The 24,864-nt window shown below is 33.8% G+C and overlaps 2 protein-coding genes across 2 annotated transcripts in view; both read left to right on the forward strand.

Moving 5' to 3' along the window:
• Nucleotides 1-3,157: 3,157 nt before the first annotated feature.
• On the forward strand, nucleotides 3,158-13,647 carry LOC149780960 (multidrug resistance protein 2-like). The gene is made up of 6 exons (XM_089936252.1): nucleotides 3,158-3,236; nucleotides 8,734-8,976; nucleotides 9,637-9,797; nucleotides 10,625-10,894; nucleotides 13,143-13,318; nucleotides 13,583-13,647. The coding sequence occupies exons 2-6, from the start codon at nucleotides 8,740-8,742 to the stop codon at nucleotides 13,645-13,647; spliced, it is 909 nt and encodes a 302-aa protein (XP_089792378.1). The 5' UTR covers nucleotides 3,158-3,236; nucleotides 8,734-8,739.
• Nucleotides 13,648-14,632: 985 nt separating this feature from the next.
• Nucleotides 14,633-24,864, forward strand: part of LOC149780961 (ATP-dependent translocase ABCB1-like) — a 40,206-nt gene continuing 29,974 nt past the window's right edge. The window contains exons 1-7 of the mRNA XM_089938067.1: nucleotides 14,633-14,751; nucleotides 18,266-18,443; nucleotides 18,796-19,020; nucleotides 19,497-19,622; nucleotides 20,464-20,667; nucleotides 21,387-21,557; nucleotides 22,328-22,492. Of these exons, the coding sequence (XP_089794193.1) occupies nucleotides 14,639-14,751; nucleotides 18,266-18,443; nucleotides 18,796-19,020; nucleotides 19,497-19,622; nucleotides 20,464-20,667; nucleotides 21,387-21,557; nucleotides 22,328-22,492 (1,182 nt within the window). The 5' untranslated portion in view covers nucleotides 14,633-14,638. The remainder of the gene's footprint in view (nucleotides 14,752-18,265; nucleotides 18,444-18,795; nucleotides 19,021-19,496; nucleotides 19,623-20,463; nucleotides 20,668-21,386; nucleotides 21,558-22,327; nucleotides 22,493-24,864) is intronic.

Below are 24,864 nucleotides of genomic sequence, written 5' to 3' on the forward strand. Positions count from 1 at the left end.
GCCAGCATATTGACTGGGGTATACATTCCTTTTCTAATGACAGCCAGCATATTGACTGGGGCATACCTTCCTTTTCTAATGACAGCCAGCATATTGAATGGGGTATACATTCCTTTTCTAATGACAGCCAGCATATTGACTGGGGCATACATTCCTTTTCTAATGACAGCCAGCATATTGACTGGGGCATTCCTTCCTTTTCTAATGACAGCCAGCATATTGACTGGGGCATACCTTCCTTTTCTAATCACAGCCAGCTTTAGATCCAGTCACAAATTAAGTATAGATAACCAGACTATGTAAAGTGGTTCAGATACGCTTCATTGTGACATAATCGGATCGGTACATGGTGTCGTCTGCCGCGTGCTGCCTTGTAGCTTCGCCGACCTTATGCTCTTTCTGTGCAAGAAAACAATCTGTTACTTCTTCCTTCTACGTATTAGGCAAAATCTTCAACTTTTGGACTAAAGCTATTGTAGAGAAATGTTGCTGAAAATGTTACCAAAACTGGTTGTGATGCACTTATTAAGACCTAAGGTTTTATCCAGTTGAAATTTTGCCACCAAATTCACATCCTCGTGGCAGTGGAGTTATCCTTCCAAGGGAGGTAATCCACTGCGCGTAGTATGATTTATACTGCCAGGGTTTACGCAGTGTCTTAGTTTGCTAAACAGGAAATTCTGCACAACGTCTTTTTGAAACAGATGGATGAGATGTATGTGTTTTTCTTTCCTGACACAACGATAATGATGAATAAGTAGCTCGTGTACATGACCAACCAACAGACGAATTGTAAACGATCGGTGGGGGTGGGGGTGGGGCGAGCTTTTATGTGTGTCTCAGAAACTTCTTTAATGCGCTCAGAAGTGGTTTGTTCCTTCCAATTCTGAAATATTTCTCCCAAAATCACGTGGCCACACTTGGAAAAAAAAATCTTTGCTTACTTTGAGCGTCGGGTGAAATGATGTGGGTCTTCTTTGGTTTATTGTTAGGTTTGCTATAACAATAATAATAGTAATAATATCAATGTTTCTTAAAACTGATTCTGCAGCAGGATAATGTCATATATTAAAATAATGGTCCCAAAATGAAACACTTAAAATTTTTCAATACCCACAACTATATAGCTCAGAATGCGGTTCTAACTTCCAAAAGCCTATTAATTGTATGTTTTTCCCTCAGCTCCAAACAAAGAAAATGATCACTTATTGTATGACAGGCTTGGTGTACACATAAACAATGCAATTTAGGAACGCGTTTACACATTCCCTAAAGCAACCTTAGTTGACCTACTACTACCTGATATTTTTCATGTTGAAATAACACATGGCATGCTAAGACTCGAGACTCGATGTCTTAAGTTATAATCTTTGGCCGTTTAATCCGTTACAATTTTCCGCCCTTCTGATGAGGTGTTATGTTAAAGCAAGGAGCTGGAAATCTATTTTGTTTTTATAAAAAAATGTAATTAGAACATGTCTATTTGTGCAAGAAGTAATTAGTGAGCTACATAAAGTACAGAGGAGATTCATTTAGCAGTTAGAATATACTATGCTACTTCGTGACTTAAGGAACACGAAAAGGTCTGGCCCTATGACACGTTATACTCAAATATATAATCTTTTAATTCATATTCTATTACGTTCGCTTGGTGAAAATCTCTCATCTGAGTCATGTTTGCATATCACTGGTACTTACTATGGCAGTACACAGTTATAAGCATCCCATCCAACTCAGATCCCTTTTCAAATTTTAATATTTTCGATGTTCGTGTTATTTCTTTTCCAGTAGAGACTTCAGTGAATTTAAAAAATGAGTACTTTCTTATTGAAAAAATCTTGAAGCGCAAAGTATCGTGTAAAACTAAAAATAGGTCAAGGTGGGCTTCATATCGCTCACCTAGCTCACACAGGTGTGAGCGCACTATTCGTATTATTATTATTATTATTAGTGTCTAGGTTCAATGTTCTACATACAAATTGAATGAGAAGATTGGTCATGTAGTTTTTGAGAAGATATGGGACTTTTTTCTTCTTCTCTTTTTCTGTTTTGGTTTGTATTCTCATGGCGACTATGTCTGATGTGAGGTCGGATCAGCTGTAAAAGATTAAATGTTTTTGTTTGTAACACACTGACAATCATAATTTATTTAAAATTGATCACATAAATTTGGAAAAGTTTCTTAAAGGTGTTTGACACTTTTTGTCGAGGTCTTCATTTCCCGTGCTTGATATTATGATAATTTTGTGAAATTTGGACTGAATCTACCAAGTGTTTTTGGAAAAGTCAAAGATTTTCCTGTTAATAATAATGTCAACAAAATTCGATGTATTTGCCAATGCCTGTTTTTAAAATTGTGTTACAAACTCAGAACAAAACCAAAGCCCAAAATAAAAGCAATAACTCTTGGTTCCCAATATACCTGCATAATTTCCATATTCCTGCGTGATTCCCATATCCTTGCTTAATTTCCGTACTGCTGCGTGATTCCCATATTGCTACGTGATTTGCGTGATTCCCATATTGCTGCGAGGTCGGTGGCCAAAAAATAAAATACAACGAATATCAATAGTTTATTAGTTGCTGCAAAGACTTTAAAATATTTAAAATCCGTACCTGTGGACAATAGTGATTTGTGATGCGTGAAAGATTCAAAACACACACACACACACACACACACACACACACACACACATACACACACGCGCGCGCGCGACCTAGTCTCAGCGGTGGCGCACGGAGTGAAAAAAATGCATACAAAATGACTCAGTATTTCTAAATTATCTTATAATTTTCCGCGTCTTCCAAAATGCACGTGGCGAATGTAAGGATTTGAGATGGCATACCACCATCGTTGTTCTAATTGCTTTCGCTCTTTTTATTTTCTGACATTAGTATTCATCTTCAGTAATGACATACTTAGCGCCATATTTTCGAAATGTGTTTCGTTTGGTATTGCCACTGTTGCAGTTTTTAAAGTTTAATTTAGACTATACTTTGTCAATTTCTATGGCATCCAAGGGCCCATTGTTTATAAATATATAGAGAGAGTAAAGGTCGGTAACCCAATCTCCGAAGTTAGGGTCCGTCCCATTATTCAACGCGACACACTTTATATTGCGTGGTTATATATTAACTCGTCAACTAACACTAGCCTGGCCAAGTAGCATATCAGCTGGATTGTTAGTATACGGTTGTTGTTTTTGGGATCCTAATTGGTTATCAGCTGCAAAAAGGTAATTCTCTCTCTCTCTCTCTCTCTCTCTCACACACACACACACATATAGTAATTTCTTAATTATGGTTTCGAAGATGGTAGAGAGAGACGCAAAGAAAGTGTCTTGTTTTTATAAATCTCAGATATTACCCACTTTCTGCAGTCACGAATAAAAGATATGTATGTATGTATGTATGTATGTATGTATGTATGCATGTATGTATGTATCTATGTATGTGTATGTATGTATGGATGGATGGATGGATGGATTTCTGGATGGATGGATGTTCATAGTAAGGTCTATCCGTCCGTCCGCCTTTCTTCAAATTCCTATGATTAGATGAGGTATCGGAAATACAATCAAAGCATATGGAGAAACCGCAATTCAACTGCACTGTCCGCATGACTCCATCGGGAAAGTCTTGTTACAATGTAACCAAAGTCTTTAATGCCGGCCCGTCAGATTGGCGAAGGAAATGAACACATGATAGAAAAAGTATACGAAAGGTAAAACTAATTGATCTTTGCGTCATGTGCTGTTTGTTTTTTGTTTTTTTTTGTTTTGTTTTTTTTTTTTGTTTTTATTGTTCGACAATAATGTTGCGTAACTCCTCAATAACTTCGCTTAACGCATTGTTCCATCATAGTTACGCGAATATCGTGTCGAATGAGACTAAATGTGCAGCTAAAACAAAGGAAAAAGGGTTAGTTGATATCATCACTTGTTATGCACTTCTCTTTTAGCAGTTCGACCGAATTCTTATTTCTTAAAGTATTTGTGCTTCGGAATAACTCAACATATGAAATGGTTCAATCTTGACATCTTTTTTCAGCATGATTTGTATATATCATTATGTTCATAAATATTATTCGCTTGACACTTCTGTTAAAAAGTTATCTTTTGTCCCCCAGTAGAGTTAAATGTATATAAAATGCTCTTTCCTGGAATGATCTGACATCACCAATCAATCAAAAACGGTCAGCCAATTAGAGCCATAGATATATCTCGACATAGATTTATATGGTACTGAGCAAAGTAAATCTCAGCTTTAAGTGGAAATGTCGGAATACCGTGATATATTTGCATCTAAATTGGGTTGGCTGAAATGAATGACGGCGGCGTGACAGGTGCTGATGGCATAATTAATTGACGCTTGAAAAACAACAACAATAAATATATAAAACAACGCCTTAACCATTGCTTAGCCAAATTTATCACAATTTGGCGGTGTAACAATTTCTCGTTTCAGCATTTGTGATAGCCAGGCCGTCACTTGGGTCGTTTATATTGTAAACAGAAAATAATAACTACGATGTAAACTCGGTCTTAGATGCTTTAGTTTGATTTTATTACGATTAAAAGGTAGAAAGCAAGAAACACATCACAACTTTCAAATTCTTATAATTTCTAAAATACTTTTCAATTGCAAGCATATAATTAACGATAAAAATTGCATATATTTTGGCATATCATTGCGTGCACGTGCATCTGATTTGGGGCCCAAACATTATCTTAAAGTGATCTCATTATCAGATTGGACACAGGCATTTGGAACGGGAAAATCAACTTGATTAAATTTATTAAAGATTTGTTTTGCCATAACGTTTAGTTCATATTATACTCTGCTTAAGTAAATATAAAATATATTGTATTGAATCTGCTAGTACCGACGCAAGAAAGCAGTCGCAGAGAGCAACGCGTCTAACATTCGGTCTGATGCTACCACCTAGAGACCAATATGTTTATAAAACGACAAACTGGAAAACAAATGTCGCAGGGCACAGGTGGCTGCTCCCTGTAACGTAAGCAAACAAATAAATGAGGAAGGTGCAGTAAGCTTCTTTTCTTTCAATCCATCATAGTTAAAAAGGACGTGCATCCACCGGAGTGCTTTGTTTTGAATGAAATATGAATACCCCTTCGTGGACACGAAAGATGATTTCAGAAGGTCACACAATAGTGAACGCAGGGGGTATTCATCCATTTCTTGAGACAAATGTTAAACCTTAGTAGCATATATGTTTACATTATGATTCCTCCTTGTTGAACTATTGTGCCACCTTAACATTGTCAAGTTTAATACATGTTTTAGCAGCTATTTGTTATAAGACTATTATTTCAGTTTGTAGTACCTGTATTGTGCCGTAGTGACGCTATAGATACAAACATACATAGAAAATCCTACTTTGTTTATTTTGATGTTATCTATATTATGTGTGTACTGTCTGTGTAAATATGTTTTATCTCCAAGATGCAACTTTCGTACATCTTGAGTTTTAATTGACTTTTGATCACGCAATTCTTCAATCCTTTTCAAACCTTCGTTTCACTGACATTAACCCACAAAACGCTCTGATTAGTGTACCATCTAGCCATCTTTAAAAAGGTCCACGAAATTTCTTATTCGCCTCTGGGGTGTTAAACATGTTATCCTTGTGATATTTATTAGTGTTATAGAGCTTGGCGTAGCCCTTCATAAAGATGTAAGAGTTTTGTTTTCAAATGTTTGCATAATGAACCTGTATCCGATTCAACCAAGAATAGACTGATTCTTTGACTGTATTTTTTGTAATTTATTACAGTAAAATTCATATGTCTACAATATTTATGGATCTAACACAGCAAAATTACCAACAATCGGTTTGGATGGTTTAATTTTCTTAAATTTGCGACTGACCAGCTGCAAAGTTTGATCAACTTTTATTCTCCTGGCAAATTTGATATATTTTTACATTTGCAAAAATGTATTTTCTTCAGTCGACATTTTCACTGTAGTCCTTTTTCTGAGGTTACTCGTTTGTTTTTCATCAATCAGTAGACGCCCTTTTTGAATTCGTTTAGACCGTTTCAACTCGAACTGTTATTTGACTCAGTTTACAATTAAAGCCATGGAAACCGACCAAACGGGACACATATGAGTCGCTTTTTTATAACAAATTGCACGTAACATTTAGCAATGTATCAAATAATTATCGTTATTTTACAATATACTCAGAGTTTTGTCCATTTCTTTTGCAACTCTGATTAATTCGTTTTATCTGGAATTAATTTCTCTCTATTGACACATGACAGGCTGGATACAATATTGGCGCGTTGGTGTATATTGAATGTCATTGACCATAACGTTTTGTCCTCGCCTTCGTAAAATCTATGCCCGAGTAGTACTCGTGTTTCCCTTTGCGCATCTTTTTAATATGGTACTAATTTCATCAGCAATATGTAATGATTTGTCAGAAGTTTGACCTTTCAACTCGCATCGTGAGCTTGACCTGATGTTCAGTTGTAATGCCCTGTGTAAAGTTTGTAGTGTTTCATACAGACATTCATTAATATTTCGACGATGTCACTCAACACTGAACAGTCTTTTTCACGTAATAATCGTCTAGATATTAAGATGTTTGAATGTTACAGTGTGACGTCATAATATACGTCATACAGGTAATTGTCAGTAACAAAAATAGTGTCATACAAACATTTTGTTTTGACACCTCGTTGGTGGTTCTTATCAGCACAAACTACATATATTTTGATAGTCGTTTTCTTAGAGAAAAGCCGTGCAAAGATATTATATGATTCAGGTTATCAAAATATTTGAATTTTGGGAAGAAAAACACATGCAGAAGATTATCACTGTGATGACTCTATCTTAGTCGACATTTCTTCAGAATATTTATGAATAGAAGTTGGATGCAAATGTCAACACAATAACTGTCTGCCAAAGAAATGTGAAAACAATTACTATCGGCATAAGAAATATGTTCAGATATATCATTTACGGAAACTCATGATGTAATTTAAAGTGCGAAGATAATATCCTACCGTAGGTCATTAATAACTTTGTGCATATTACTTCGAGAAATATTTAAATAAACTGGTTACGTGGCCCTTCTTTGTTTTATAAATTATACGAGGGCCTTGAATTTTTTTCTTCGAATTGCGACACATCATTGTATCTGGTAATAGTTTAAGTTTTTCATTCCTAGAAACGTGAGTTAACATTATTTAAAGTTAGTGATGAACTACGGTAATTACCAATGATGTCATGCTAAGAAAGGTCACTCTAATTTTCCTGAAACTGACACTGAGTAGGTGATCTCTATTTAAAACTGTAACTTAACTGCTGTTTTATGCCAATAAACCAAACATATTTGTAATTGTATTTTATCATAAAATGCTTTCCAAAAATTTTACAAGTGTCCTTCAAGTCTTTATTAAAGAAACATATATATGTTAATTATTGGTAAATAAAATGTTGTAAATTAATGTATCACTTGAGATAGAACTAAAATATTTTGCACCAACTCTAACGCAAACGTAATCATTTAAGAAACAATTATGATATATTCTTGTATGTGCACAAGTAGTTTAAGTATACAGAAACCATTTCAATATCATCTACTAATATATGAACTAAAAAACAGACCTATCTAAAATGTGAACCATCTTCTAAAATAAGCCATTCAGAATATCCTGGTGATTAAACTTAGCCGCAGCTTAATTTCATCTTGTAAGGCATTACTCGTCTGCTTGTCTTACTACAAAATCAGAGTATTTTGCAATTACCTCGAACACCCCATGTTATATATATAAAGTCGCAAAAAATCCCAGTTTGTTAGATTTTAGCTTTAAACTTGGAAAATATCACCTGAAATTAGATTATTTTACAGAACCCCCAAAATAGGAATACACTATTGGCCTTAGACATGTTTTTCAATGATTCAATGAACTTGACAGGATAACTTTGTACTGGAAATAATATTGGAATTGTAAATTTTACTTCCCACCACGAAATTAGACAACGCTCGAAATGCTAACTAGGTTGTTTTACAACCCTAGTGTACTGTTGAGAGAATCATGGATGAGCCCAGAAAGTAACGGATCGTTATATAGATTCGATAACATTTCCATTGCTGGAATTGTGACCAGAAATATTCTGTATTTGTGACTGTTTGTGATTGATATGCAATTAATAAACTTTAATTAGTGGACTAGTCTTCCAAATACTGACAAGTGCCACATTAAGTTTAGTAAAAGAAGATACGAGTTCAAATAGAAGATGGTCTACATTGGTTTACTGATACCTATAGACCTAATAAAAAAACCATCTTAAATTTGTAAATATTGTCCTACTTACTTCTGATAGCAAGTGATCTAAAATAGTTTATTTTTCGTCAGTGTCAACGCGTAAAAAAATCATTCGTAACATTTCCCTCCACATGATACCGGATCAATATGCCCAATATGATATTGAAACGTTGTCTTTTTTGTCATATCAGAAATTTCAAAGCAAATGTTGCAACGTGGTTGTCCCCATGCAGCATTTTAAGACAAATGACTGGATGAAACATTTACAGTCATCTCTGCATGTGATATATTATCTTTCCAAATAGTTATTTTATGTACACAGCATTTATTCTGTTAGGTTCGTTTTGCTCATGCCAAAAGTTATCCTCAAAATTAATCGTTTCGCTTTTATATTTGTTAGGCTTTATACTGTTCTCGCTTCGTGTTTTAGGGGACTATGAAAGACAAGTATGCATGCAATAATAGCAACAACATCGAAATGCACCCCGAGACGGTTGTCAATAACAATGATCTCAACCCAAATTCCAACTATATTCTTGAGAACGGGATTCGTAAGGCAATGAAAATCGACGGGTCTGAACATAATGTAACTGTTCAAGATCTTGAAGGTTCTAACATAAAATGGAAGAAACATGGCGAATATACTCCACGTTCGATTGGATTATTGCAAATGGTATGTAAAAGTTTCTTTTATTACATTCATTTTAGATATCCTCACAAATACAGCACAAACATTTAAACCAGATAAATAAACATGCATGTCATTCGCATGCATCCACTCTTTTAACTTCTTTCAAAATCAAGTGAATATGTTTGGACATCTAGTCTGAACTTTCAACAGGCCTTTCCAATATACTATACTTATTCCTTCAAAAGCTTATACCAACATTTATATTACAGAACTTACTTCATTTGAATAAAGTGTTGTACACGATTAGAGAACACATTTGCTCATGAACTATGAACACTGTTTTGCATGTCCTCAATGACCGCTCAGCCTGTAATGGGAACAATATCTAGGCACAGACTTATTATATAAATAAACTATAGTTATGCACAAAGGAAGAGTGCAGCATGAATTGTAAAATAAGCTTTGCCTAATGATGGCTCAATAGAAAATCTCAAATGAGAAAATCAGATAATAAGAGCAGGTTACGTAACTACATACCTAAAGGAAAGGTCACCCATCCACCAAAATATATATATATATATATATATATATATATATATATATATATATATATATATATATATATATATATATATATATATATATATATATTACATTTGAAATATTTTATATGTAACTGCATGCAGTCTATTTCTTTTTCAGTTCCGTTATGCGGACAAATTGGATTTTGTATTCCTGGTATTTGGGGTGGCGTGTACGATTGGAAGCGGTCTCGTTTATCCCATTGGTATGCTGGTCTATGGAGACGTCACGACTGGGTTTATCTTCAACGATATTTATAAGTCACGATATGCTAATCTTAAGTATGTTTACACTCTCAAGTTGTATTGTATACATTACGGTGATTATGATATGCTGACTCCCTTGTCCTTATTTAGACTGGACATTATACGATATTTAGAAAGGAAAGAAAGAAATAAGAAAAGATCACAGCATCAGATCATTTTTTCACAAAAGAGGGAATACCTCAGCACTAAATCCTTATAATTATTGTGGGAACCAAATATGTGAATATGAAATGTAATGAACATATAATTGACTTTATTTTGTAAGTTGTTGCTGAAATTTCAAATATCACATGATGTTGCCGTTGATTACATTAACCATGTCCAGTGCAATTAAAATTTATTTCTGAGTTCTACATTTTTAGGCCAAATTGTAAAAGTGAAAAACTTTCAAAGTTTTAATCTTTGTCAAAATTGCTGAACACCTCCATGAGAGATTATTTTAGCATTTGATTAGGTGATTATACTCTACACCAGAGTTAATTAAAATCAACAATTAACTAAATTAATAAATACTACGTTACCATATCAGTATTTATTAATCTTGCATTGGCACTTCTCGCAAAAGAAGATGTGAAAATATTTGGTCACTTTTTAGGTAGAGTCTATCTCAGATTTAATTAAAATCAAACAATTAACTAGACAATTAAATATAAAACTACCAAATCAATGTTTAACAATCATGAACTTGTATTTCTTCCAAAAGCAAAGTTTGATGTATTTGGTCATTTTTTTGCACGTTGGGTAAAATACGCTTTCACATTTATTAATTTACTGTTATCTCTTTAAGTGAATGAATTTAATAACTAATTGATAATATTTGTAATAATTATCGGTATTTTCAGTGAATCTGCTCCTAATATAACACAGTTTCCGTATGGAGATCAGTACAAAGACCTTTTCGCCTACATGTTGAATCACAACTATACCTTGTATTTCTGCATGATCGGTGTGGGTTCTTTTATATGCGGCTATCTTCAATTCGTGTTCTGGAACCTTTCGGCGGAGAGGCAGATGGAGAGGATAAGAAAGCTTTTCTACCGATCTGTTATGAGGCAGGATATTGCTTGGTTTGATGCCCATAAGGTTGGAGAGCTGGGCAATGTGTTCACTCAGTAAGCATGATATTCAATTATGCTGTCAAATGAAAGAAGAAAAAGAAAATTAAGATTTTAAGTATGATTACTGGACAAGAGGTTCAACTCAAAGATGTCTTTTTTCATTTAAAAATATTCTTTTAATCTATAACAAAAATATGAAATATTTAGTAGCCTTCCAATCTTTTCCAGGCAAACGCATAATCAAAATTATCTAAAATGACAATTACAATATTTTGCATTGCTATTAGGAGCAAGAGTTCCTTAATACAACATGATGTAGATATGATATGAGATATAATGTCATGCGATATAGCTTTCGACCATCGCAACTGATTGCCCTTCCAATGACTATAGATAATGCAACATGGAAATATTATGTACGAGAAGTGCCATTAGATTGTGAAAAAGTTATATACTGATGCTATTAAGGGGCTGACTTAGCTCATGCAGTATTGCTTCTATTCTTCAATTAAGGGACTGAATTAGCTCACACAGTAATCATCCAGTAAGGTTTATATTAAGGGTCAGGTCAGACATAGATAGGGGCACGCGAAAAAGGCCAAGTGGAGGTAATCGAGCTCAGGGTTTCAAGATTTCAAGATTTATTAATTAAAAAAACTCGAAGATATTATATTGTTTTTGAGAATAATGTCACTTTAAACAGAGTAATCGATGGAAACACAAAATGCTTAATGTTCAAAGGATGTTTTTTTCTATTTGTATTGCAATAGATTTTAAGTTTGTGGGAACTTGAGCGTAAATAAACATTCCCTCTATACATCGTTAAAATGTGTACAGCTCCTGAGATGGTGATATTCGTTAGCAGCTCAACATAAATGCAATGTCTGACACCGCTTTTCAATAATTTTACAACTGACATATCTAGAACTGCTTGTGGGGATATGTGATTCTTACTTTGTACATACGTGTGCTTTATTTACACATTCTTGTTTACATCACAACATATGAGTTTGCAGCAGTTGTAAAAACTGTTATGCATGAATCATGAAACTTGGTGGGGTTGCATCTTGCTGAGTTCTACATATTTGTTGCATAAGTAAAAGTCACAGTGGCCCACATTTCAGACTTCATCAACACTGAGATATGTTTATTGTTTTAAGTTTATTTCTGAGTACTGTTCATGCTAGAATATTTAAGTTAGACGATTAGATGTATGTCTATTAGTACCATAGCAAAAGATGGTCTCTGTGACTTACATTATACAAGCACATAATAAAGTTTTGCATTTAGCTTAGTACCGTACTGAATATGTTTTACATTCTGCGTTGATGCCATTCTACCTTTTGATATGTCGTTTGATATGTATTACACCCTGATAGCAAAAGTAGGTCACAATGACACATATTTTAGGCTTCCTTGAATTTGGTTTAGTGTTTTAAGTTTATTTTTCATGCGCTGTTCATGCTAGGATTACTAAACCTTTGAAATTTTGAACGTGCTTTAATGGAAGAGTAAAGAAATAACCTTCAGAAGTCGTTGATTTTAAAATGTCATACCAAACACAGCGCTCGAATTTCTTATACATGTTCATTCCTATTCTTGTCACAAAACATGCCGATTCACATCAGATGAACGCTAAATATTGATAAATAAAACTCTAGTATGAATAGCGGAGGTACTGTTGGTATATTTTAAAAATTCTGACGTATAAATGGTAAAAAAAAACTTTGTAACAAAAACACAAAACAGCTGTATGTTTTACATTAAATAATTTTTTTCAGTTTGATCATGTCTAAGAATATCATAACAAAAGACAACTCTATTGCGTGTGAGAAAGAAGGTATGAACAAATGGAATATGAATAAACACGATATAGAAATTCGGAATTAAAGTAAACAATTCCCGTTATATCATCTGCACAGTCTACAGACAAAATTCTATGACTTATAATAAGATAAAACAATGTCTCGGTATCGTTAAACAATCATGGAAAACATAATAAACAGCGTTTGAATAATTAAACATAAACAAAGGGTTTTATTTAACTTGTATAAATTGAAACTGAATTAAATAATTAAAAGAGGCAAATAAAGATAAAATATTTCATTTGTAGTTTTGCATACAGGTTTCTAATTAGAAACCAGGAAGAGAAACAATAGAAACGGTGTCGTAACTTAGTAACCATTAGCTCATTCTGACTCTAAAAAGGCAAAATATTAACAAAAATAATTTCACATTATTTTCCGAGTAAAATGTTTCAGTGCCCTTAGATCTTAAGGGCTATTTTTCATCTTTGCTACAGGGATATGCAGGAACTGGCCAATGGTCTCGGGGATAAAGTGGCCTTATTCTTTCAGTGGATCTTCACCTGGATTGCATGCTATATAGTGGCGCTCAGCAAAGGATGGCAGTTAGCCATGGCCACGATGTCAGTTTGTCCATTACTCCTCGTCGTAGGAGCATTAGCTATGAGTGCGAGTATTTTTTTGAGAACATACATTTCCTTTTATTACTTGTTAATGCCAGTTATGAATTTTTCATTTTTATGTAGCAAATATCTACTAATAACATATCGACCAGCTTAGCCTTTAAAAGTAAACAGATTTGACCCATCTGATCTTGCTCGATATAATCGATCGAGAGGAAATGATCAAGAAAAAACAATTTATAAGGTCATGCATAGAAGTTGCACAACTGTTCAGCGTGTGCTTCATCATTATGATCGCAAAATCTTTATTGCAGTATTCAAACTCGATCCAGTTCGAGATAATAAAGATGAAACTCTTGATATATTTCCATTCAATTAATTGCTAAAACAAGACAATCACAAGTGACATCGAGGACTTTCTGGCAGGAAATTCATAGTGACTAAACAGTAATTAATGCACAAATTTTATAAAAATTTCTAGGTCAAAATTCATTAAATGTTTTAATGTTGAAAACTTGAGCAACTCAAATCTTTTAGACTTCAGCTTCAAAAGTATTACGGGAACACTGCACTAAACACATGCTTTATTGCGAGCTAGTTATAATAAACAATACTGTTAGATTCCAACCATATAATTGCACCAAGGAGCTTAAAAATATATTATTGGTCTCATTTCTAGGGAAAAGAGAACTAATCATCTCATTAATATTAGTTGAAAAATATTTTTCCCACCATCACCCCAGGTGACAGGAAAAGCATCGTCAGTAGCAAATTATGGCTTGTGAAGAGGAATCAATCATAATAGACAAACCTAGTTTTGTGTTGAAAATTTTGAATAATTCCAGTACACACATTATGTACTCAGCTGCATCGTTTAAAAGATATTTATCTATTGCTATAATAAATACGTTTCCTTAAGTCTTTATTTAGATTCCTGCATGATGTAACTTTATTAAGACAGTAATTATCGATCAACCACTGGCTGCGCAATTCTTTGATGACGTAGCAATCTTCATTTTAAGCGATACTTTTAATAACACGTGCCACCAATAGAGATATCTCTTGTGCACGATCAGTGTGCTGTTTCTCTGTTTTGTAACGGCGTGTTTAGCATTGAAGAAATCTGAATTTCCTAAGTATATTTTCTCTGCAAATTTCTTTCTCCTATGTCAAATAATGATGCATCTTCCTTCTTATTTTTATTTTTTAACGGTTAATATTTCGAAGTAAATATTTTCTTTTTCTCTTTTCTCGTGTCCACTTGTCATATATAGACATCCTCACAGTAATTTAATTTGAATAGTACAAGTGCACATACAATCAAAATATGTTCATCACCTCGTTTTGTATCTTTTCAGTGGCTAAAAAATATGGCGATTGAAGAACTTAGAGTCTACGCCGCGGCTGGGTCTGTAGCAGAGGAGGTCTTTAGCGCTATCCGTACAGTCACTGCTTTTAATGGTCAGGAGAAGGAATGCAAAAGGTAATTTTTGTGGTAAATGGTTTGAAATAATGAGAAAAAAATTGATAAAGAAAATAATGGTAAACTAGGGATTACATATACCTGCAGATCGTTTGGTCTGTAGAAATAGTAAAACCACGCCTAATGTCCACATCAGTATAGCGATACGAAATGCTGAAAGCTTCCAAGCATGTACTGTTAGCATATTTTAGAAAACTTTTTAATGTTATTTTATGCAACAGCAATTTTCCTAAATCTTGGAGAATCGACCTAGCAAAATCATTTTATAAGAATGAGTTGGTAGAAGACCCTTCTAATTATAGCTACATACTTAAATATAGTTTTATTAATAAACTACTTTGCAAAATAATATGCAAGCGAATGCAAAATTGATATTGAAAATAATAATATTCTTTATATGTGTAAATTGGATGCAGACAGAACAGCAGCTTCTCAGAATATATACATGGCTTAGGTTCCATAATTTACAAATACCTTCTAAGCGGTAAATATATGTCTGTTTTCACAGATTTTGCACAACGTGTTTGAGACAACTTTAGGAATTTTCATAAAGCTTAAAGAATATGGTATTTTTGGCTAAGTACCAAAGTACAGTTATTGATGCTATAAGAATGCTGATTGCGCGGTAAAGTTACATAATGGTGTCAAAATAATTTAAAACTAATGTTAGTGTTAATCTGAGTTGTTTATTCAGTTGAAACCATTTTAACTTTGATTGACCTGAAATTAAATAAATCAGCCGTCAGGTGTGACATAAATATCCATTGTTGTATTTGTCAAATGTCTAACTTTAATATACTCCCCTCAAGATCTTAAAAATGCATTAAACTTCTTTGCATGATATCTTGGAACTTATTCTTAGTATTGAGGACACGAAAGTGATCGCTTTCCTAAAAATATTGTTAGAAACCTATATATTTTGTATTTATGTGCATTCAAATAATCCTATCCAAATGTATGAATTATATCAATATTAAGGTGTTTTAATTAAGTCGTATGATAATAATGGCTACTGCATGTTGTTAATACAAACGAAAGGATTGAAAGCCATTGTCCCGATGAAAGAATATGTATTTTAAAATAGGTCTTATGGACGATGGATTATTCAATCCTTTACTTAAATCAATGACTGCCTTTGGATGTGAATCGTATGACCATTTTATAATTACCCAGCTGTTATTCAAATTGATAATACAATATTCAAATTTGTAGTACATAATTCAAATCGGTAATACAATATTCAAGTTGGTAGTACAATATTCAAATTGGTAATACAATGTTCAAATTGGTAAAACAATATTCAAATTGGTAATACAATATTCAAATTGGTAATACAATGTTCAGATTGATAGTACAATATTCAAATTGGTAATACAATATTCAAATTGGTAATACAATGTTCAGATTGATAGTACAATATTCAAATTGGTAATACAATATTCAAATTGGTTGTACAATATTCAAATTGGTAATACAATATTCAAATTGGTAATACAATATTCAAATTGGTAGTACAATATTCAAATTGGTAATACAATGTTCAAATTGGTAATACAATATTCAAATGGTAATACAATATTCAAATTGGTAATACAATGTTCAGATTGATAGTACAATATTCAAATTGGTAATACAATATTCAAATTGGTTGTACAATATTCAAATTGGTAATACAATATTCAAATTGGTAATACAATGTTCAGATTGATAGTACAATATTCAAATTGGTAATACAATATTCAAAAAATTGGTTGTACAATATTCAAATTGGCAATACAATATTCAAATTGGTAATACAATATTCAGATTGGTAATACAATGTTAGATGCATATATCTGGACGAAATTTCTATAAATTGTATCTACGCATTAATAAGTAAGACAGTAATACGGCAAACGTAGGCTTGGATTTGTCCTTTAGGAATATTCTTGACTAAAATAATGATTGCATTTAATGGAATTTTCAAGTAATTAGTTAAGTAAGAAAATACTGGAAAATAACAGTGATTCTAAGCGGATTCGAACAGTTAAGACTGAGATTAAGTACATCCAGCAGAGATAAGTGTTCTATTTATTCTGAAATTATACAAGACATTATTTTATGAAAATAACCTTGTTGCACACACACACACACACACACACACACACACACTTATATTTGTTTATCTTATAGTGTTTATAATATTATTTTGTCATTAATAATATTTCTATATGTATTGGTATGTACCTTCCTATAAATCACAATCTTGATTTATCGAGTCTCGAAAGTATTTACATAACATATGTACACACATATATAGATGTATTTTACTATTTGCAGTTTCAGTCTTCGCAATTTATGCCTGGCTGGAAACACAACTTGGACAGCTTTTCATAATATTTAAAGCTTTCACTGCCACACTCAAACTCTACGGTAATTAACAAATGCTAATGATACATGGCAAAACATTTTCAAGTGCGCTGTGTTTGAATAGTTCAAACCACTAGTTCATGTCACTACGCACTGTCACGTATTTTGCAAAGAAACCGTATTAATATGTATAATAATGATTGTAGACCCCCTCCCAGCTGTTTTGATTAGACAATATAACGATATATACTTGCGAAAATCCAGTAATAAAAATCATTACTTTCGAAGGAATAGTTTGCAATTAACTTTTTTCTTTTTGTATTCAGACAGCAAAACAATAGTAAAATGAACACTGGACCACTGAAAAGTATACTTTCAAATGGTATATGATTCCACATATTGTCTTCGCCGTTTCCTTTATAGATGTATATAATGGCATTTGCTTACATGCGTGAGTACTTATTACCAAATCGAAAATAATTTTAGTTGTTTTTTTTTTGTAGTCAGACGATGAAAAACATTCGCCTGATCATTGTCCGGTCATTTTGACACCCTTATTACAATTATTTGATGACACTGGTTCAACCAAAGAAAAAATAAGTGGACGCACATGGCCAAGATCTTTAGCAGTACTTTATCTACTAAAGCAAGATGGCGGACAGGAAATCACCATCTGTGTGTCTACCTTTCAGAGGCGTAGCTATGATATTTTGCGCCCGGGGACGAACTATAAAATTGGCGCCCCAGCCCCCTCCCCGTTTAATCACATTTTTGAATATTACCCTTGTTTACTTATTATAATGTAACGTTGTAAGCCTCATTTTGGCGCCCCTGCACCTTGGCGCCCGGGGACATATGTACCCCCCTGCCCCCCCCCCCAGCTACGCCTCTGCTACCTTTTATAAACAAGGTCATGTATCTTGTTCTGAGCAAACATTTTGGCCAGAGCACATAAAAATTACAATATTATAGATAAATAATGTCAATTATTTCAGATAATCATTTATTATTTAACATCAATATTACAGTCGCTTCAGGCATACTGCTTCTGTCTGCTAGCGCGCACTAATTGCGGAAATAATGGAATGTTTTTTCAACTTCTTGAGGGAAAGGTGATACAAAGTGTAGAAAAACTTATATAATCGTACGGTCTTGATCTTCTCAGGTATGAAGAGAGATTATCCAAAGCACACAACTATGCTACAAGAAAGGGTGTTGCCATTGGGCTTGGATCAGGGGCAATCTGGTTCTTCATTTTTTGTGGACTTGGCATCGCATTTTGGTATGGAACTGAACTTTTCCTCAATGGAGAGTCGGGCATGTTACCTGGGAATGTTACTACAGTAAGTCCAATTTTGTTATAATTTTCCCGATGGTTATCTTTTTCTTTCAATTTCTTTAACGTCCTATGAAAGGTGGAGTTTGTTTTGCACAGGGTCCTTGAATATGCAAGAATTTGATGGATTTCTGTACTCCGATTTTTAACATGAGTGCAGAAATTGCACACATACTTTGCTTAAAAATAGGTTCAATAACGAAATTCGTTTATGATCATAGCTTAACCGAATGAATGACTATTTTATTATATCCTCTTTAAGTTTGAGTTTGTGTTAATAAAAGAATTGTCTAACTGTATTTAATAGACAGTGTTTGAAGCGACTTCTTGGCTTGCGTAACTTGTGCATGATATTCCAGATCTTTCTACTAATCATTATTGGTACAACATCGCTGGCCCAGGCCTTTCCGAATTTAGAAACGATATCAATGGCGCGTGCTGCAGCAACCCACGTGTTCCAGATAATAGAATGGAAATCTGCTATTAACGCCATGGAAGAAAAGGGAGACATTCCCGATGCAATCGGAGGAAATATAGAGTTTCGGAACGTGCATTTTTCGTATCCATCGAGGCGCGATGTACAGGTAACATTTGAATACGCACTAAGTTTAAATCAAATGGAACAGACAGTCATGTAAAAAAAAACTATTGTAAAATTCTATTGTAATATTCCTAATTGGCGATTCAAAAATATTTGCAATGTCCTTGATGCTTCCTAATATCACTTGCTAATCAAGAGATGCTTTTAATACCAAGCTTTTGAATCAGCTTACACCGACAAAAGGCCCTAAGTATTATGTTACAATAAAAAGCGATGCTAAGTTAGTCTCAAAAACGCATTGATTGTAATTATGACCCGTTCGAAATATCAGTTGATATAACAGTTAGTGACTGCGGCCTATTGAAATCCTTATTTATTTATTTCAACACATGCTACATAAGTATCAAGCGAAAAAATAGCTCTCAAAAATCTATCATTAGTTTCTTATTAGATTTCCGTAGTGTAATTGTTAATCAAGGCAGATCAAAAATGTTCAGATAAACGTGAATGTTTCTCCAGGTACTGAATGATTTAAGCTTTAGCATAGAGGCGGGTAAGACCGTTGCCATGGTGGGAGCCAGTGGGTGTGGCAAGAGTACCGTTATTCAGCTCATGCAAAGGTTCTATGACCCTGACGATGGACAGGTAAATCAACTCATGTCTCCGACTTGCAGAACGTTTCAGATGATTTCAAAACAATTTTCATTCAAGAACTAACGAGAAAGTGAAAACGGTATATCTATTGGCTCCTTACAGTAAGTATGTAGTTCCATACATAACGTTAGACAGTTTTAATACTACAATGCCCATAGAGACTCAGGTGGGTAGAGTATTTCTCTGATTTAAACTGTTGGCACCAAGAGCACTCTATGAACATTATAAAATATTTGAATCATGTATTCTCTGTAACTCCTGCTTTTATCAAATATGTATCAGTGTCACCTATAAATAATAGTCACTTTACCCTACTTTTTAAGAATCGTTTTAATTATTACATCTAGCTGCAAAATTAACTTTATTTTCAGATATAACTTTGGGTATGTTTCTCTTCATAATAATCAAGTTTCATAAAGGTTGGTCATTAGTGGGCGGTTCTGTCACAATGATGGTTTTCATATGCGATATCTCTTGTTAACATTTGGATAATTATTTACATTTAGGTACATGTCATATAAGTAAAAATAGAAAATAGCATGTAATTTGAGTTAATATATTATCTTAATTTGCTACACAAATATTTTATATTTAAAAATAATCTGTAAATAGTTTGAAGTTGTCAGATCCTACCATTATTGTCTTAATCAAATGTTTAAAGATTTTAAAAAAGTAACATTTGTTTTTCTTTGTTTGTTGCTGCTTATTTTGATATTTTTGAGAGCAACTTTCAAAGAATAACGATTTGGATTTTGCATCCCAGGTTAATTCCAACAGATCCGATAGGATCACAATGGATAATTAGTTTTTTCGGCATTTGTTCATCTGATAGATTCTGCTGGATGGTCGGGATATCAAGGACCTGAATCCCAGATGGCTACGAGAGCAGATTGGAGTGGTCAGCCAGGAACCCGTCTTGTTCGCCACTACTATCAGGGAAAACATTCGATTCGGTCGTATGGACGTCACGGAAAATGAAATTGAACAAGCAGCTATTTTAGCAAATGCTCATGAATTCATATGCACGTTACCAAAGGTATATTATCACCATTTTCGGGAAAATCTCAGATTTAGCATTAAATAATACATAATACAGTGATTTTTGTACAAATTTCTTTTCATTCTCACCATTACCTGTAGACAAGTCATTACAGTCTATTATTCCGTTTAAATATTAAAGATACGTTTATTCATCTACCCGGTCATGTCTATCGTGTTTATGCTGGTGAACAATATTAGCAAAGTTAAATTCTATAAGAAAAAATTGTTTCTTATTTGGGGGTAAGGGGTAAAAAGCATGATCACACCTAATTTTGTCCTTCGAAATAGTCTATTTCGTCCGAAACCAAGAAATTATATCCTGACAAATACTTCCGAACGTACATTATTTGGAAATTGAGACAATTAAAAGTATTACTCCCTACTCTGTTTATGAAGAAGTTACAAGAGCGATCTTCTTTTTGAAGTTTGTGATATTAGTGAGTAAGCTAGCCATTCCGACTTTCTCTTCTAAAAACTAATATGAGATTTGCTTAAAACTGTGCCCGTTTAATACTAACATCACATTGGCTTTTTCGAAACGTGATCCATTATCGGGAAGTCAACAGAAAAACATACATACTGAGTGACATCTTTGTCAAAAAAGTCCGACATCAGATCATGTTTAGGGATGGTACATTAAGTAAGAATGCCACGATGGATATTTAAGTGCAGGTTTTATGAGATTTTTCTCATCTTTTCGTGTCTGTCTTTTAGGGTTATGAAACTCTTGTAGGCGAAAGAGGGACTCAGATTAGTGGTGGACAAAAGCAGCGTATCGCCATAGCGCGAGCTTTGGTACGTAATCCCAAAATTCTCTTACTCGATGAAGCCACGTCGGCCCTAGATAACGAAAGCGAGGGCATTGTTCAGGATGCTCTGGAAAAGGTAAGAATCTTAAAGTTGATATAAAATATTTAATTTCGTGTATTTTGTGTCTTGCGGAAAAAGACTTTGTTCCTTATGTACTTAAATTCATGGATAATGATAAATGGAACTTCTTGTTTTGTAATAATTAATAAATCCAAGAATATTTCACCTTTCAGATAGATGTGAATTTTCATAATATTTTCAATTAATGCATGGATTTTGGGTGCGGCGATTAGATTTATATTTCTCTTGCAAACTCGTTGTCAGCTTACCTACGACGTGGGAAGCAAGAATCTTAAACTTTTAATTAAAAAAACTGCCTTCTTTCAATGGGGATACAAACCAAATCAAATAATAACGTCCTCAGCAAGCTTCGCCTTATTTAATTAAACCGCACTAATTTATAAGACAATAATCAAGTGCACCGAATATGAAGATCTTTAGACAGTATTTAATTGTGCTAGTATGCCTATTTTTCAACGACTTGAAATAGTATTTGTCTTTCAGTTCATAACAAATGTCCAATGTTCATTGAAAGATTGGGAAAATACTTAAACATTATCAATCAAGCACTGTTTGCTTGCAGTTATAAAAGAAATAATAGGTTTCCTTCGTTAAATATTGTTTTTAAGTAACAATTGTTGTGCGTACAAATCTTCGTTGCTTGCTATTTTATCCTTTGAATGTGAAAAAAAAAATATGTTTGATTACTTGTATAACAAGATTTCGTATTTTATATGATTTCTTTTTCTGTGGAATGTAAATAATTTGTTTCTATTTTACAATAGGCCAAGGAAGGGAGAACAACAATAATAATAGCTCACCGTCTGTCAACAATACGGAACGCAAAAACAATTTATGCTCTGGAGGATGGGACGGTTGTAGAAAAAGGCACACACAGCGAGCTCATGCAGAAGGAGGGATTTTTTCATGGTCTTGTAAAACATGAGGAGGTAAGGCCATTAGCATCATCTCAAAGTGGAGTAGAAAATAAACAAAACCATTTGGTAGTGTTAGTAGGTTATCACCAGAACTATGAAGAAGGAGAACGTGTGCTACAGCCCTGGCGTCGTCTGATTTGGTCAAAAGAGTAAAGTTCGCTTTTAAAGTTAGTTGCTTTTCACAAATGTCTATTTCAATTTCGTCGATTATGAAAGATTTTGTGTATTACCTTTTATGTAATATTACTCATTTTGTTACTATTTATGATGAAAATGTTATAGATAAGGACAACGTTTGGGTGTTTTGTTTGTAATCGGTTAACAACAGATTAAAATGTGTGTCCAAGGTTTTGGTTATTACTGGATTTTTTTTATTAGTATCGTGTAATTTATTTTAAATACAGTTTTGCTCTTTTGGGAAACAATTCCAATTAACTGCATGAGGACAAAATATGTGGTTAATATGTGGTTAATGGTTTGTTCTGCACAGACTTCGGTAAAGGTTTGTTTGTTTCGGGTAATATGAAGGAACAACGTCTTTTGAGTTTTCGTTTGTGTATTTATTAGCATATACTAATACCATACATTAATAGTCATTATTCATTGCTTTGTCCATTTTGGGACAAGCTATTTTCAAAAGTGATTTGAAGTTGAGTTTAATGTTCGATACACTGTTATGCAATTTGTCTTAAAATCTTTGTTGTTTTGTAAACTAAAGCTTCTTTTTTTTTGCTCTCAAAGAAAACAGATTATGTTTTAAACTTCGTGGCATATACAGTATTAGCTACAACGTTCTCGCAGTATATTTGTTCACCTGTATGCCTGTCCATCAGTTCCTGCATATATTTGTACATCATATCATAGTTCAGTTTTGAATTGCTTTATATCGGTATCTTAAAAACTAGTTTTTCTAAAGAATCATGGTGCTTTATGCGTTGATCCAGCCCGATGATAACTATGAGTTTTGCCCATATATATGGCAAAGAGAATCAATATATCTTTACGAGGTTTCTTCTTGTTCTTCTAGTTTCTTCATTTCCTCCATCATCTTCTTAATTTTGTTATTGTTGTTGTCTTCTACTTTTTTCATTTCTTTCCTCCTACTATTTTTCCTTCTCCTCTTCCTCTTTCTTCCTCTTCTCACTCTCCTCTTCCTTTTCTCTCTTTTCATTCCATTCCCTCATTCTTATTCTATCCTTTTCATTCTCCTTCTCCTCTTTTTCTTCTTTAATCATGTACTTTAACATGTCCTTTAACTTTCTCAGATCATTACTTTCCATCTTGACTCGATGGTGACTGTAAGAATAAAAATTATCTTCCAGTTTCACTAACATTTTTTCAAAAATTCAAAAATTATCAAGAACGTCTTGCAGCGTCTTCATTTTATCAAGGTTGTTACTTGCCATCTTGGTTTATTCAATGTTGAATGGTCGGTCAGTCGTTTAATTACAGTCATATTCGCCCATACAGGCATGCACGACTGGTTAATGCCCCATTTGGTCCTGATTGATTTTTTCGAGGGGAAAGGAATGGTGCCACTTCCCCCTACGCATTAATGCACTCATAGAATGCTGTTTGATTAGCAGACAGGTCGTGGGACAATATGTCCCTTTCGACCTGTATGAAAGGCTATCTCGAGTGGGATTAGACAAACATTTACTGAAGGTAAATAAATGTCTGTGTGTCTGTATTACTGCAGGATAAGACGATTTGCAGGATTGGGCACTGAACTTAGGGCGTCACCCCTGTTCCATGCGTACACGCTCATCAGGGCACCTGATTTATAGATGAGTGGGAATCGGCCCAAACACTCGTCTTTTAATGTCCGAGCAGGCAGGGAGGGGAGGAACTCGGAAGGAAGGACCAAACGTCGTCAGAACGTACCTGAAATGGAAAAATTAATATTGCCAAATTCAACCAGTTGCTTGTATATTTGGATATTCCCTACAACCAACTCTGTGTTAGCCACAGTCGTAATTAGTCTTTGATTTAAGTTTTAAATTTTCCTATCTTAATTAATTCCAAAAGCACATAGTGTGCATTAATTTATTTAAATGAAAAGAAATTTAGGTCTGAGAGATTGTTGAAATTTTTTGAATGTCAAGTTAGGTATTGTGGTTTTGATTTAGAACGGTGATCAAAGAATCATATTAGGTTATCATAGTGTTATCAGGTCGAGATTTCAAACCAAATTGAAATCTCTTTTTAAAATTGCTTTTTGTGTTATCCCTGAGAAGGACTGAGGTTATGAAAGTCCCCATTCTTCAAATTGGTCGGCCACATAGTTGTTCACGTCTGTTTGTTGAGATGTGGCTTTGTCAGTCTTGGTTCTGCCGCGTCTTATTTTTGTGTCTTTGGTTTCTTTTGGTGACTTTTTCGTAGCT

Source organism: Sinohyriopsis cumingii, chromosome 16 (assembly GCF_028554795.1).
Source record: "Sinohyriopsis cumingii isolate HCF-2022 chromosome 16, ASM2855479v2, whole genome shotgun sequence".
Classification (NCBI taxonomy): Eukaryota; Metazoa; Mollusca; class Bivalvia; order Unionida; family Unionidae; genus Sinohyriopsis; species Sinohyriopsis cumingii.

What these genes read in the sequence shown, in the direction of transcription:
- LOC149780960 (XM_089936252.1), top strand. Translation starts at nt 8,740, where the DNA reads ATGAAAGACAAGTATGCATGCAATAATAGCAACAACATCGAAATGCAC. An exon ending in TCACGATATGCTAATCTTAA is followed by an intron (nt 9,798 to 10,624) that starts GTATGTTTACAC and finishes CGGTATTTTCAG; the next exon opens with TGAATCTGCTCCTAATATAA. An exon ending in CTGGGCAATGTGTTCACTCA is followed by an intron (nt 10,895 to 13,142) that starts GTAAGCATGATA and finishes TCTTTGCTACAG; the next exon opens with GGATATGCAGGAACTGGCCA.